Here is a 16363-nt window from a genome sequence, read left to right as displayed (position 1 = left end):
CTCTGAATATAAACCAGGAATATAAATAAATTACTCTTCCCCCTGAAACTAAAAAAAAAAAAAAATAATACAAAGAGGTAAATACAAAGTCACAATCAAATCATAGAATACGTAGTCAAAAATGAAATACTGGCTTCAGAAACAATAGTCATCTGTTCTGTATCCAAATAGGGTTCATTGTAAAAAGGAGGTGCTTGTAAAATCTTAAGTTTTAAGTATTTTATTTCTCAGTATATTGCTAAATAATTCTGCAGTTAAATCAAAAAGTAAAAAATATCAGTGATGAGTATGGAATACTTTCAACTAGAAAATGACTGCTGAACCATGTGAATTTCTATAAAAGCATCAATAAAAATGTAAAAACACCGTCTCAGAAAATGAATTCTCATCTGAAATGCCAGATTGTCTTCACAATGGCCATAGCATGAATATGGATGGATTTCTGTAACCAAAAACTAATTGTGATTTGGCCCAAACATGGCTTAATACAGCAATCAAACATATCTGAAAATTGGGACTTGTATTTCTGCCATTTCCTATTCTCTGAGCTATTCAGCATCCAGTAATTGTCATTAGAGAAGAAAAAAATGCTACCTGGTCACTATTTTATTCTCTCATGGAGTTGTGCTGCATCTCAATACATTCTTGGATAAATAAAGAAAAGTGGATAAAAAAGATGAGTAGAAATAGACACCCTATAAAAACTATTTGTAAAGTATTACAAGTCTGCAAAATATCTGTGGCATTACACAGGCTACTGCTGATGCGAAGGAAAAAACTGCTATTTAACCACTTCATGAATATGAACAATGCACTTGTTCCCAGCCATTTAGAATGATTTGACATTCCAAATGTTTATAAAAATTGGGTAATAAAATAATTAAGTCAATACCCTTAAGTATAATAAATAATGGTGTTTATTACGGTCGGGGCTGACCACGAGCGTTTGTTCCATATCTGCTTGGGACATTTGCAAAACCAGTTCTGAATCCTTGAGCTGCTCCCATTCCCGGTATTCCAAGTCCTTGACTGAGTACACTGCTGTAGGGTGCAGATCCATGATTAAAGCCCAATCCATAGGGCTTTGTCTGAGTGTTTAAAAGGATGACTGGACTCACATTTTTGCCTGGTGTGTTAAAAGCAAATTCTGGTGGTGGGCTGCTGGGCTTAGCTGGAGTGGAGGTAACAGGGTTCAAATTGTCAGCAGCTTTCAAAGACGGCATTGGAATAATGTGATGATCCGAAAGGTTCAGGATATTGTTTGCAATAGGCACAGATGATAAGGTAGGTCTGATCCAGTCATCTTTGAAAATCTGAACAGTCAAAGTAGAGACCAATGTGTATAATCTGTTAGTGACATGGGCAAGTACCATTTGCTCATTCGCATCTCTCCGAATTCGGACATGGACGGATCCAGCCTAGAAAGGGATAAAAACAAGTTGGCTGTTAATGGTTACTCCAAGAAAGACTAGAAAGACTCTCCACATGCATTCAAGAGGAGGTAAATTATCCTGCACAGAATTCCACAAAGGCCTTTTGCAGTGGAAACTACTGACTAAATTAAGAACCGTATTACAGGATACATTCTGATATTTCCTAATATGTTGCTGTCTTATCGACATATCAAGATCAGCATTCAGGAAAAGTGAGTCTTAGAACCAAACTATACAATACAACATGTGTTGGCAGGAAAGGCAAAACTAGGGGAGAAAAATGGCTCAAAAGAACAAAGTGCAAGTTTAGGCATAACTGCAGAACAGTAAACTGAAAGCTATTTTTACATAAGAAAAAGTGAACTGCTGCCTTTTTTGTTGTTGTAAGAAGGGTAGTATACTAGAAGAAATCAGTGAAGAAATATTTTAAGAGACTTAATTTTCCAGCTGTCACAAAATACCTGCACCAACTCAGGAATAACCAAGTTCTGTGTGATTATTCTCCATCACAGAAATTACCCCTTCATTTCTTTCAGCTTACAGAATTATTGGAACACAACTGTAGTTATTTTGTCCAACTTCTTCCCTAGAAATGCTGAAAACATATGATTCTACTGTCTACTGTAGACCTTTGGTGCTTGAAGGGTTACAGTTATTTCTCTCTTCCCAGACAATTTACACTAACACACCATTTTGAAAAACGTTTTTTCTATTGTTTGTCATTTTCTTCACTCCAGAATACGAAAAAAATTCTATGGTTACAAAAATGCATGCTTTAAGCCAGAACTGCTTGGTTAATAATATTAACCAACAACAAAGGTTTTAAAAAAATGTGGGGGAAGAGAAGTTTTGCAATAAACACAAGGACTGTGGAGTATTGACTCCATCACATTTTTAATAGTTAATATTTCAGAAAAAATATCTTACTTTATGTAAATTAAAAAATTAAAGTAGTATCTGACAACTTTTTTCAAAGGCTAGAAAGATAATACAGACATAACTTACCAAAGTGCCAAAACCTAATGTCCAGAAATGTTCATTTCGAACTTCCAACACACCATCCAAAGTTGAAACCTAATTTTATACAAACATCCATAAATATGAAAACAAATTAGAAGTTTCAAATCCCCTTAGAAACATACTTTCATACATAAGTGAATAACAAATAATTTTCAGTAGTGAAATAAAAGCTGCATACACAGAACAGATGATGTCTGTTAATGTCACTAATGTTTATCTAATGCACTTTTGCTACCCAAATCCATCAAAAACGTTTTAAGGAACATATTTCAAGTAACTCTCACAGCCAAACTGCACTATGTTCTCAACTTACTATGCTGTAATTCAACAGCTGCCTGTACTCCTTCTCCTCCTTCAACTCACATTTGTAAACAACTTCAATAGTAGCTCAAATTAAAATAAAAACAGCCTGTACTACTTAAACAGATTTACTCCAGATACCTAAATGACACTCTTCATCTTGGAAAGCAAGGTTCATATTTTCTACATGCAGCTAAAAAAAAATTTAAAAAATAATTTTAGCAAACTTCTTGGACTAGTCAGAAAAATTCTTCACATTCCTGAATGCTTATTAGCTGTACACACTGTGCTGTGTATTATACACTGACTTACCTCTCTAAGAAGTTTATCCAACTGGCCAATCACATGAGGTGGGGTTGTCTTCAAGAAGAAGAAAAGAAAATACAAGTTATAATAAAGATTAACTGGCCCTGTTCAAATAAGAGAGCCTTTAAGTCTGGTCTACCCACACAAGAGACCAATGGCATTTTTGTTAAATTCTTATGACTTCGTGATGCACATCTGCACAACCATTAACACTCTTGTAGCACTTCACAAATTCCCATGGGAACACTTCCTATTTGCAAGCTTAAAACAGGCTTCAAGGGTTTGTTTTGTTTTTGTTTTTTTTTTTAATGAGGCCATTTAACAAAATCAAAACCCAAAATCTGTTGTTTTGTGAGGCTGCCTTACCTGGAGTAGTACTTTCCCACTGTAGACACTCATGGGATACATGGTACCAAATGTCATCAAAGCAATTGCTATAGCAGAGGCTGTGTCCACAGCAAAATAATTGCTAGGGAGAAAGAGCAATTTTAAAGAAATACTGGTGATTTACATTTTTGAAAGGCAGAACAACTTATGATTTTTTTTTCATTCTTTTAAATTATATACGCTCACAGAATTTTACACATACTAATCTCACTTGAACTCTCATTCATCTTGGACAATAGACAGATGCATTCACAGAGTTGCAGTGCCATTCATACAAAATGCAGCCCTAGATCTAATCATTCCTTTCATGAAAAAGATATTTTCCCCACAGACTGGATACAAAAAGAGCTACTGTTTTAAGACAACAACAACACGTACTTGATTTCAATGAGCATATATGTAATGCAAAGAGCCAGAGCTCCAGCAATATCAATCAAGACAAAAGGGTTCATCCGTGGCAGAAAGATGCTACTTAATCCTGGGATGATTCCACAAATACTGCAACAAAACAGAAAAAGCAGTTGTCAGCCAGCTCTTCACTACTCTGAAATTCCAAAATTACTCTCATTATTTAGCATTTGACTTCTAACACACCTTGCTGTCATAGCATATGATGAGTACTGTAAAGGTCCCACTAATTCTGCTCAAAGGCTGCTGTCAGCAAAAATTAACCAAGTGTTTTTTCTGGGAACACAGCTCTGTGGTATAGCTGTACCAGCTGTCTGCAACACAAGCACTGCATGGGTTCAGTGTTGGTATTACACAGGTGTATGTAGTGACAGATTGTTGTATCACCAGTCCTCACTCCATCTGCCACCACGGTGTGCCAAAGTGTGCTAAAGCCAAAACTAATTCATAGAGTCTGAAAAGAGGTAAAAGACCAGCTAGTTGCATAAGAGGAGACCAAGAAAACGCATGAGGAAATGCAGGGAAAATAACTTCTTTATAGCTATTTCCTGTCAATGGGAGTATGAAGAGAGAAAGAAGTTTCTGTACCTCCCAATAAATATAAGCGCATGTCATGTCCTGGAAAATTTCAAGGCAATGACAACATGAAATGTTTTGTTGCTATGGTTAAAGCCAACTTATGTTTAGACATCATGTGCTGACCTGCTCCTGTATGAATTTTAATCAACATAATTATGTACAAGTGCAGATATTTTTTAATCAGCATTGCTTTACATAACACATCTGAAATAGCTGTATACACAGTAATTAATTTTTTTTCCATACTGGCTTAACAGTATACGGGTTATCTCAAAACTCAGTAGAAATTATATTACTCTTGATCTGGGACCCCTTCAAGTTATCCATCAGCATCCTTCCCCATAAAACTGTGTTTCTACACTGGTAAGAGGAAAGTTGTGCTACTGTCTGTGATTGGTATCCACCTTTTTTTTTAATGCAATAAAGCTTGGGCAACCTAATTATTAGTCTTCCAAAATATTTCACAGATTTAGGTTCTGATGATGTAACATCTTATAGCCATAAAAAAATCAATTATTCTGTTATCAAGTCAGGATTCTCTCCTTTCCTTAACTGTAAAAAAGATCACAAGATGCAGAAACAGATGGGTTTTGAAGCATACTTAACATGTTTTACAACTTGGTTTAACATTTTTCTTTTGATACTGACAGACAGTTGGAAGAACATGTACGGATTAAAATAAACTTCCCTGACATCTGACAAAACTATTTGCAAACAATGTTATCTTGCATTCAGATATCCAATACAAGCAAGACAGTTAACAAGATGAATGAGCAACACTGCTTATATCCCTGGAAGACATAGAGTCTCCAGTTTCCTGCTGGACAGGTGAAGAGCTTTCATAGCTATGGTTCAATGAGTAACCTGTTTCATGTATCACATTTAAACTCAACCATCTGAACCATTTGTCCAGCCCACAAAGTAAATAAACATAAATTATTACAAAATATATCACTCAGTATCGCATGTTGTGAAATGTAGTTCAAGTATATACAGGAAAATGTTAGCTTTCCTATTCTCATCCAAAGAGAATTACATATGATGTACTGAACATATATATTCAAAAGAAAAGATACCCAGAAATATGTATTTGTGTTAGACTGATGTATCTGGGAAATATGGGAGACAATGTTTGCTCCAGAGTTCATACATGAGGTCTACAGTAGGAAAAGCTATTTTAAAAGCTCTAATACAAGTTTATGCCTCAATACCTCCCCAAATTGTTACTATTCACACAAAACGAACACTGCCTCCCAGAAACTAATGATTCTGAAAAACAAAATAAAGCTTTACCTTCTACTAAGATCTGCAACATGTTCCTGAAGCCAACTTGTGCTGGCAGCTGCAAAAGAAAGAAGGTAATAGTTACCACAATTTTAAGTACCATTTTAAAGTGACTACATTTTAAAGTACACATAAGTTTTATTTTAAGGGAAAAATCTGATAAATACACTGTGAATGAGTAAATATATCTCAAGAGATACCCTGGCACTTGAAAAAAGCCCCAAGTCTGTCTTTTCCAGGAAGCAAGTACAACATCCATCTCTCACAATAATCTGAACTGATTAGATACAAATATAATTGTATGTTATAACCATTATCTTTTATATAATATAGTGTATAATAGATAAAATTTACAGGACAATTTACAATTGCAGGAATGACTGCAAACCTACTTCACAATGAAAAAGGTAAAAGAGCTTTTAAAAAGAACTATTGCATTAACTTCTTTTTAATCCATTAATACATCCATAAAATTCTGGTGGTATCTGTCACATGACCTTCACTGGTTGAATTCAAAAGATTGAAAATAAAGGATACTGCAGCATTAAAATAATACTTGGTTTATCATATTAATGACCTCATACTACTCAGAGCTTTTAAGAAAGTTTGAGTTGAAAATCAAATGGCAATTCTATTGCGCCAAGTTACATTAACAGATGTAATAGTAATATACACCCACTAGTTAAGAAAGTTACCAGACAAGTTATACCTTGAGAAAAATAGGAACATTAACATTTTTTTTCTCAATTCTTGTTACAGTCTAATTTATCACATACCTTCAGAGACATAAGCAAAAGGCTTATTCTTAATGGAAAGCATTGTAAATAAGTTGAAAAAGAGAGCCACGAAAGTACCAACCAGCAGTCGTCCCCTAGGAAGAGGAAAAAAAGGTGCCTTAATTTCCTATATCACAGAACATGTCATCAACCTGTAACTACAAATAATAGCATCAAAATACTTTGCCTGGTTTCCTTCAGAGGCTGAAAACAAGTAGGATAAGCTAGTGTAATACTCGATAACCAACAGTGTATTATGGTTGTAAAGGTTACACGAGATCACTGAACTTTGTACATTATTGTTATCATACAATGCTCACAATGTTGAGTAACAGCTCTTAACTAATTGCATACATCACACACACATATATTTGCCCTTTGAAGATACAAACACATTGTCCCCTCAGCAGCACAGCTCAGAAGCTTAGCTTTCTATGGAATTATGCCATATACCCCCAGACTTCTAAAACTACTTCTAAAACTTGGATCCCATGTCCCATTCCTTTTCCTCTCCCTGTCTTTTTTATAGTCTGAACCCTCTTTGCAAAACCTTCAGTTTCCTGTTGACCACAGCATCCTTCCCCCCACATACCAGGCCTTCCAAGAAGCCACAAGAAACAAAAGGAACTGAACTAGGAAAAACAGCAATATATAATTAGGTCGCTATTTGAGAGAACATGAGCATTAAATTTCAATTGTACCTTGAAAAGAATGGTTTGCAGTATAGTTTGCACATGGTTTGAAACAAATGCACCAAAGCACCAAAAGCAATTTGGTACTGAAAGTACTTGCATAACTAATATATGATAAGTAAGAATTAGAAATATAAAAGGACAATAACACATTTTACATGTCAAAATAATTTCTTACGTGTGTATCTCAGGCTGTTCCAGAAACCGCTCCACACTACAAGAATAATTGAAAATTTGAGTTATATTCATACAGTAAAGCCTTGATACCTGAAAAGCATGTTTTTACAGTTCCGTAGCATTAGCTGCCATTTATAAACTAAAACTGATAGACACAGTACTGCAAGAAATTGCTTAAATAAACACAGCAACTTTTATAAGCAATGAAAGCATTTAACACTGAATCAAAGCAGATGTGATTTAGATTTCCCAAATACTTCCAAACTGTGCCACATATGTGCTAGCTACCATGAATGCTGCATACATGATAAAAATACGCTGGTAAATGAACATGCAAAAAAATATTGCTACTGGCACCACCACCAGTGTTGGCAACCACAACAAACTAAGCCTGAAATTCCTGACCTACAGCCTCACACTAAGCAAGGTCAAATAAAGCAGCCATTGGATACTGTGGTGTAGATATAGATCTTTCTTCACCCACCAGTGAGTTAACAAATGAGCTTCAGTTGTAACAGAAAAACCTGCTAAGTTTGTGGAATTTCCTAAAATTGATACTGGAAAACCTGGCGGTTTTGACAGAGGGCAATTCATTCCAGTGGACTGTGAGTTCAGTACATTGACCTTAAAGTATAAAGTTGCTAAGTTGTTAATACAGCCCTTTACAGAGAAAATAGAGCACTTGAATAGAAAAAGGGAAGGTACACTGCTGCAGTTTTAAATTCCAGATGTTAACAAAAGCCTCCTCATCTTTAAAAACTAAAATAACGTTTTAGGCTAACCTCCCAAAATACAAATGCTTCCAAGCATAAGATGGTATGGCAAATTAAGACTTGAGTGAACTTTGAGGGAGTGAAGAAGTTGATGCTGTAAACATTCAAACCCTTGATATACTATGAAGCTGCTATGACTTCAAAAGGTAACAGAAGTAAAAATGAAGAAGTTTTATTTGTTAATGAACTTAAGAAAGTCAAGATACATGAGGAAATGCATTTAATTAATTACACAACCTTTTAAAAAAAGTATTCTTAAAACCATTAAATATTGCCCTAGAGAGTTTTTTAGGCACATTTATCAATTCCCATCTTTACATCTAAAGCCTACAAGTAGTGCAAAAAATGTAAGCAAGCAGTAAGGTTTAGCAATATATTTTTTAAAATCTTTAAGTTTTTTCTAAAGCTTTTCTATATACAGCACTCGTAGAATGTACGTGCTTTTGGTTGATCTGGACTATATCTTCATATGTTAAAAAATTAAAGAAAACAGTACATAACCCTACCTTTCTTTCAGTATAAAAAGAGCACCAAGCTGTGCCAGAACTGTAGATGCAAATACAGCTAGAACTTCAAACCTTTCAAACCTGAAATTTGAGAATTAAGTTTAGAAACACTGAACATTGAACAATGCATCCAGTAGAATCTTTTCTGTGCAAGAACCAGCAGGATACACCTACTCTTTCCAATTCATTCAGTAGCAGACAGATGGGAAGGAACTGGAAGTTTTATGGAATAGGCATTATTTTCAGGGGTTTTTTAACACTCCACTCATCAGAGATAGCTTAAAATTAAGCATTTCTTAATTCTTCTTCCTGTCCATCCCCCTACTCTGTAATTTACTTTATAGTAAGTCTTGGTCCTCCTAATTTTTAGGCTCCTTCACATACAGAGTATTCCTGATGGCTGTTTGGGGACCCAGGCAATGACAGCAAACAACGTATGAAATGTTGTATCATCAAACACTACACCTTGTTATTGGACTCACCCAAATGAATAGACTGGGCTGGGTTTCTTCATCATTACCCAGTAGCTTATTAGACATGTTACCAAACTGAAAAAAAGGGGGAGAAGTAGACTGATAAATAACAGCAGCCTTTACAAACTGCATAATCTACACATGCACACTTGAGCCACCAGAACTCAACAAATGAATACAGCCACATCTTGCCCAGAACTCAACCTGAATCACTGTCACAGTGATGTTGTAAATGCTCCTCATGTACTTCCTGAACTTGCCTAGAAATCCTGTAACCTGAGAAAGGCTGTTTAAATGAGAAGGAAGCTGATAAGCAAGACAGAAGAGTGAAAGAAAAACCAAAGAAATCTCTCCATTAAAGTCTTCTTTTAGAGATATACCATGAATTAGATTTAGTACTCTGGAGTAAGTCTCAGGCCACACCAAGTATTGCCTTTCTTTTTCACAGTGTAATTTTTCTATGTATATGGCCAAAAGAGATTAACTTTCTTTGGCTGCATTCATCCACACAAGCTCTAATCTAACTGGCCATTCACTGACAGCCACAGGTCTCTCTTGCTATCTTCTGTCCAAATTTTTCTCATATCGAACATCTAGAATTCCAATTATTTTGGAACCTCCATGGTAGTAGTCAGAATGTTTCAAGGAAAAGTATAGTTTCCTTTGCCTATTTTTCCTCTATTGAACGATTTTTTCTCTACTGAACATTTTTTTTTCAATTGGAATCCACATGGGTTCAGTGCCATCTGTGCTTTCATGCAGTCCTTTTGTAATTAATAACAATGTTAAATCAGACTGGATCAAGAACTTGTCCCTACAACTGATGAACAATCACATCCTCACAATGTGATCCTCAGCTATGTAGAACAAAAGTAAAAGTACAGGAAGTAATACTGTTCATCTACAAAGCCATAAATTCATAATCTCAGTAAGACTAATATATGCAACCAGGAAAATGACAAAATGAAAAGAAGCAGAAAGTGATTTTTGCAGCAGAATTACTGAGCATTGTTCTCCCTTACAGTAAATCAAAACTCTTGAAAGAAATTGCTGTGAGATAGAATTATCTCCTAGTCCAACCTCTAATTAACCTAAGACAGGAGCGCCAGGGGTGTTCTACCTTTTTCTAAAACTAAAAGAAAAAAATAAATTCCAAATGAATGGGAAGTGCAACATGAACACTTTCCCCAATTTCCCCAAGGTGAAAAAGGCATTTTGAATGAAGATGACAAAAATTCACTAGATACAAAATTCTAAGAGAAATACAAGATTCATTAAAGTTAAATCTAAATTCTACTGCAATCACAGATCAATTTTTTTTGTGCCTATCCCAACAAGTCATTTTTGTTTCTGCATGTTTGCTGATGTTATTTTTGAATGTTTTACTGTAAGTCAGGTAAGTTACATTATGTAGTGGACATACATATAACTCTCAAAGCTGATCCATACCTTTTATAAGACAGTGAGATAGCAAGGAAGATAATGTTGGCTAATATTTTAAATATATATACATTTTATTTCCTAATCACTGTTACCATTCTGTATCTTAGATAAGAACTAACTATATTTCATGTCTGCATTGTCAATATTACCAAAGCTGTTCAGAACTATCACACTAAAAGTTGTTTTGTTAGAAAACAAGAAAAATAGTGAAAATATCTAATGACCTTATGTGCAGACTGCTTGGTATCCAGCTTGTGAAATATTTTTGAAATAGAATTACATGCTTCTTGTTTCCTGATGTTAAAACTGAGGGTTACAATCAATGGCTATAGCATTAGGAAAATGTTCTGAGAAAACAACCAGAAACAGCTTTGTGCTATATTGTTTCATGTTGTCACACATCTGCACAGAGAAATCCATCATTGAACTGATGAGTTACTAGTAGTTCTCAATACAGCTATGGTGGGTTCTACAATCTGTTTATTGTGTGCAGTTTTATACTAATTTAAACTATATTTAAGCCAGTTACTGTTTCTATACTAATGACTAAGTTACATGTCTTTGAACCTGTAAGTAGATTTTAAATGTATAGAAATACACAGACAAAATTAACAGTAAGACAAAATGGGAAAAAACTCACCTGAAAAGGTCAAAGATTGTCAAATATGTGTAAGCAGTTAAAGCTGTAAAGAAAAGCAAATAATAAAACTTAATACTTAATTTTTCAATGCAAAAATCACTTGTATTCCAAGTCCCTTTTGTGCAGCTCTTTTCAATCTTCTACCTATATAAACTGCCTCTGCTGTTATTCTAAAGACACCAATATATTTCATGTCATAAGCAGGTTGATTATACAACCCTAATTCAACTAAAGCATGTAATAAAGCCCAGATACAAAAGGTATCCCATTTGTGACTAAGTTGTGACTAGGAATTTAAGTACTGGAAAGTCAAGAGATCTTCCAGAAATACATCACTTACCAAAGTAAGAGATCTCTTATGTGAATTATTGCAGTGAAAAGTAGGTTGAACTGAATGTTTTACTTGTTTTGCCTCTCTAACCTATCCTGAAACTGCAAGAAAACCTGCATCAAAAATTAAAAACTAAAAAGGCATTCTATACTCAGTACAGGGATGGGAAGCACACTGAAGCCCCTATCCAAAAGCAGAAGGCACACAAAACTGCATTGGGTCTGGCTGATCTGGAGTTCATTTCCCCACAGCAGTCCTCACAGAACTGTGCTCTGCAGTGGCAGCTACACAGGTGCTGGAAACACTGCAGTGTTTTGGCTACTGCTGGGCATTCCTTGGAAAGCAAAGAAGTCTTAAGCCTTTTCCATGCTACAAACATCCTCATTCAACTGCAAGTGAGGATCTTATGCAAGTCACTGGTGCTACTTAGACAAGCAACAGGTTTGAGGACTAGTAACTCAAAAGTCTACTGCTTTTCACTCTTAAAGATGAAGGAAATGACCACCAGGAGTAAATAACTGTGCGAACTTTGAAAGACTTTCACCCATCCAAACCTGTCTGTGAAAAATGCTTCTAAGCTGACTGTGGCAGATGAAAAGGAAGCACTTTCTGAACCTGGCTGTGCAAACCCCTAAGTCCATTAAGTACTGGATCTGGCTTTTTCACTCAGCTGGACCTTCACAACTAAGAAACACAAGGTAGTTTGTTGTAGTTTCAGTACACGAGAGCCACCTACCTATGCTGTTTGTAGAGCTGCACCACATGAGCAGGAGGCCAATACATATTAAATTTATAGCACCAAACAGTAAAATCTTCCAGGACTGTTGATGAGAATAAATATGTATTTTACACCTTCCAAAATTTACAGGATAGAAATATATCTATCTGGTCTTAAAAAACAATATTGCAGTATTTGGTCATGCAAAAACAGAACTGGCTTCTCCTCCCTCCCAAAAATTCACCATTCATTTTAGAACAGCAAGCCCTTACTCTATTTTAAACTTTACAGATTATTTTAAAACTCATTTATGAATGCCATCATGCTTAAAATACCTTTCTGGTATAATAAACCCCCCACCCATCTATAATATTTGCATTTTATTACAGCACACAACATGTGACTTTTGAAGACCAACTTGTGCAACTTTATATTAGTGGGTTCATTTTTTTGTGCGGAATATTTGGTCCCAAAAATATCTGAACACATTCAATTTACAGTTCTACTGAACCCATCAGACAGAAGTATAATTCTGGAGAACACTAATTCACAGGGCCAATGTACAGAAGCAATACCACTTCAAAGATATATATATATTAAGCACAGCTAGAAAAATTCAAAGAAAAACTCTCTTAATATACATAAGTTAATAGTGTATTTTAACTTACTACAGTTAATGTATTTCTATTATAATTATGATTCTTTTAAAGCAATACTTACCCTTCTGTCTGCTGCAACCAACCTAAATTCATGTGTTAACTTTCCAACCAGTGATCTCTGTGATTTGCGGAACAAGTGTATTGTCCCCTTAAAAAAAAAAAAAAACCAACAATAGTTTAATTTAAAACTTCAGTTAAACCATAATCGAAATTAACAAAAAGGAAATTTTAATTTATGAACCATTTGCAACAGAAATTGGTGGACTTGTAGTGGATGATCTGTCACCTGCAGCAGTTTGGGGCCAAATTAAATAAGGCCTGATTTTAAGCTATCACACCTTAGCTGCCAGCAGAAGGCAAAAAGACATACTAATGGGCTCTTCACCAAAATAAATTCAATTAACTTTCAGACATTTTGTCAACACAGCTGCATTTCATATTATCTGAGAAATACAAGTGTGCCATGAATTAAACTTTAAGCACTACTACAGATAGCAAGTTTAGCTCATCCGGCACAAAACATTGGCACTTACTCTTTTTTTTTTTACTAGCAAATCATTACATGATTATTTTAATTCTCAATAAACACATGCGGGATGCCAGAACACCTTGGAAAGCTTTTCTAACAGGCAGTGGATGGCCTGCTTATGAATGCTGTGTTACAGAAACACAAAGAATCATAGAGTATTCTGAGTTAGAAGGGACCCACAAGGATCATCAAGCCCAACTCCTGGCCCTGCACAGGACACCACAAGGGTCACCCCATGTGCTTGAGAGCATTGACCAAGAGCTTCTTGAGCTGTGTCAGGCTGGTGCTGTGAGCACTGCCCTGGGGAGCCTCTTCAGTGCCCAACCACCCTCTGAGTGAAGAACTTTTTCTAATATCCACCCTAAACCTGCCCTGGCACAACTTCTGGCCATTTCCTCGGGTCCTGTCACTGTCACCACAGAGCAGAGATCAGTGCCTGCCCCTCCTCTCCCCCTCACAGGGAAGGTGTAACAGCAGTGAGGTTTCCCCTCAGTCTCCTCCAGGCTGAGCAGACCCAGTGCCCTCAGACACTCCTCACAGGGCTTCCCCTCCAAACCTTTCACATTTTCGTAGCCCTTGCACCCGCTGTTTTCCCACAGTGGCTGCCCCACACCTCGGCCCCTGAGGCGCTATAGGAGCCCCAGAGGACGCGTTTGTGCAGCGGGCGGCACTGACTGCTCCGACAGCGCCTGTCACTGACACCGATGTCACTGCAGCGGTGCCCAGCGTGAAAAGGGAACATTCCACCGCCCCGACGGACAGGCACACGCGGCGGTGGTTCCCAAAAGAACGGGGTTTTGTCTTTGAGAAGCGAGCCACGGGGTACAGCCCCGACACCGGGGAACAGGGGCACTGTAACCTGTGTGTCCTGGGCGAGTCCCAGCTCCGTGCCCGCTGTGCCGCTGAGGGAGAGCCCCGAGCTCAGACCGCAGCCCGGCCATCCCGTTCAGAGGCAGCTCCAGCACAGGAGCCCCCACGGCCCCGGCTGGAGGGGCGGGCGGAGAGCCGAGGAGGAAACACGGCGGGGAAACGCAGCTCCGCCTGCCCCGGGCCCGCTGTGGGCCCCGCCAGCCCGGGTGCCCCGCGGCGCCGCCGGCCCGGCCAGGGAGCGGGCACCTCCAGCGGCCTCCTCACCCCGTATGCCACGCCCGCCCTTCCTCCCCCTTCCCTCCGCGCCCCCAGCAGGGGCCACTCACCATATTACTCCCCGCAGCGGAAGAGACGGCGCCATGCGAGGCCGGAAGGGGCGGGAGGGGTTCCCGTCGCCGCGGCAACCGGCGGGCCCGGGACACGTGGCGGAAGCCCCAGCCCGATCCCGCGGGATGTGCGGCCCGGCCTGCCCGCCCTCGCCCCTCCCCGGCCCGCCGCGGGCTGAGGTGGCTCACCCTGGGACATAAAGGTCTCATCTGCCGCCTCACCGCACCTCAGCCGCTCATCCGCCTGCGGGAGTGCAGGGACAGGGCTCGGACGGGTGGTCACCATCACAGTCTGGTCTCTGTTGCCAGACCCACCGTGTCAACTAGACCATAGTGCCACATTAGTCTTCCTTTTAAACCCCTGCACCTCTTCCCGGGCATCCCCCCATCCCAGTATCTAACCACCCTTTCTGTGGAGAAATTCTGCCTAGCATTCAACCTAAACCTGCCACGGCACAGTGTAAGACTGTGATAGTCTGTCAGGACACTCCGCTATAGCAATCCCACAGGAATTCCCAGTAGGAGCGTTCCTAGGCCAGCCCTACTCGGGACACGGCCTGCAAAAGGCTTTTATTTCCCCCAGCAAAACCCCCCAAGGACAGCAGCTTTCCAAACTGATTTATTAAAAAAACTATGGATATTGATCTAATACCAATATCCAACTATGACGGACAAAGGCTCTCTAACAGTTTAAAGTTAGAAAGTGTATGTTTATCGCTCCCAAATACACACCACGATTTACAGATGATCACAGGGGCTTTTATGTACAGGAGTATTGAATACCCAAAACACAAATGCATATTCATAACTCTGGTACATCCCATTCCTCGCTTCCTATGGTAATTAGCCCAAAAGCCATCAAGCATGTGTAGTTTGTTCTTTGAAATGGGTCGGTGGTCTTTTTTATAGGGTGGGGTCCCAAAATGATGAAGTAAGATGGGTCTTCCTCCCTTGATTTTTTAACCTTTGACAGCTGAATCCTGTTTTCCAGGACTGTTTAATTTATGATTGTATTGTATTCATGGGGTCTATTGATTATTCAGGATGCAAAAGCCTAGTTTGACAGCTTCCATGATTTATCAGTTCCTTCCATGATTTATCAGTTCCTTCAGTCTGGCTTCTGTTAGCAAAAGGGAAGTCCTAGCTACATTATCTCAGCACTATCTATTTTGACTACAGTCTTTAATTCTTCTAAATCAATGCCTCAACTAAACTGCTTATTTATTATTATTTGCAAAGTAAGCGGGAAAGAGAGGAATAAAAATTGAAGTGAGGTATTTTATTAAGACAGATTATTGTGCCAAGGAAGAAACTCAAAACAGCCTTCTGTAACACTGCCTCAACCTTTGTTCTTTAGAAGAGTCTATTTATTTCTCCAGTACCCATAGTTAAACTGGTGAAAAATGTTCTGTAAAACGTACCAAAATACATACCTGTGGGTGAAGAGGTCGGCCTGTACATCAAATTAAACCAGGAACAAGCCAGTCGTTAACCTGCTTCACAGTTAAGTGTGCTTCACAATTAGGTCGTGTATTTTCTCACGTTCCTGTGCATTTGCAGAACAGGTGATTTTATTATTGATTTAAAAAAATAAATTAATTTTTTTTTCCCAGATTTTGAGTGTATCTAGTCCTTAAAGGACACAGTATTATTAATCAAGAACAACTATCAGACTGACCAGGTAACTGTACTCAATATTTAATGTCTCAGACCTAATTTAAGCTCTTGGCTGC

At 38.1% G+C, this 16363-nt stretch overlaps 1 protein-coding gene across 1 annotated transcript; it reads right to left on the bottom strand.

The window, feature by feature from the left end:
* Nucleotides 1–894: 894 nt before the first annotated feature.
* Nucleotides 895–14714, bottom strand: SLC30A6 (solute carrier family 30 member 6). Its single transcript, XM_083856253.1, has 14 exons — nucleotides 14631–14714; nucleotides 12967–13053; nucleotides 12265–12349; nucleotides 11198–11240; nucleotides 9124–9189; nucleotides 8642–8722; nucleotides 7364–7399; nucleotides 6494–6588; nucleotides 5727–5775; nucleotides 3825–3944; nucleotides 3426–3528; nucleotides 3066–3113; nucleotides 2439–2507; nucleotides 895–1418 (listed from the first exon to the last, which is right to left on the bottom strand). The coding sequence occupies exons 1-14, from the start codon at nucleotides 14631–14633 to the stop codon at nucleotides 921–923; spliced, it is 1383 nt and encodes a 460-aa protein (XP_083712379.1). The 5' UTR covers nucleotides 14634–14714; the 3' UTR covers nucleotides 895–920.
* Nucleotides 14715–16363: the final 1649 nt, after the last annotated feature.

Source organism: Zosterops lateralis (genome assembly GCF_965231275.1).
Source record: "Zosterops lateralis genome assembly, chromosome: 3".
NCBI lineage: Eukaryota > Metazoa > Chordata > Aves > Passeriformes > Zosteropidae > Zosterops > Zosterops lateralis.
The sequence above is the reverse complement of the archived record's forward strand: the minus strand, read 5'-3'. Positions and strand labels throughout refer to the sequence as shown.

Coding starts and splice junctions, on each gene's coding strand:
- SLC30A6 (XM_083856253.1), bottom strand. Junction 3,529..3,824: donor TATATGCTCATTGAAATCAA/GTACGTGTTGTT, acceptor CTTTCTCCCTAG/CAATTATTTTGCTGTGGACA. Junction 1,419..2,438: donor CATTAGGTTTTGGCACTTTG/GTAAGTTATGTC, acceptor ATCCCTTTCTAG/GCTGGATCCGTCCATGTCCG.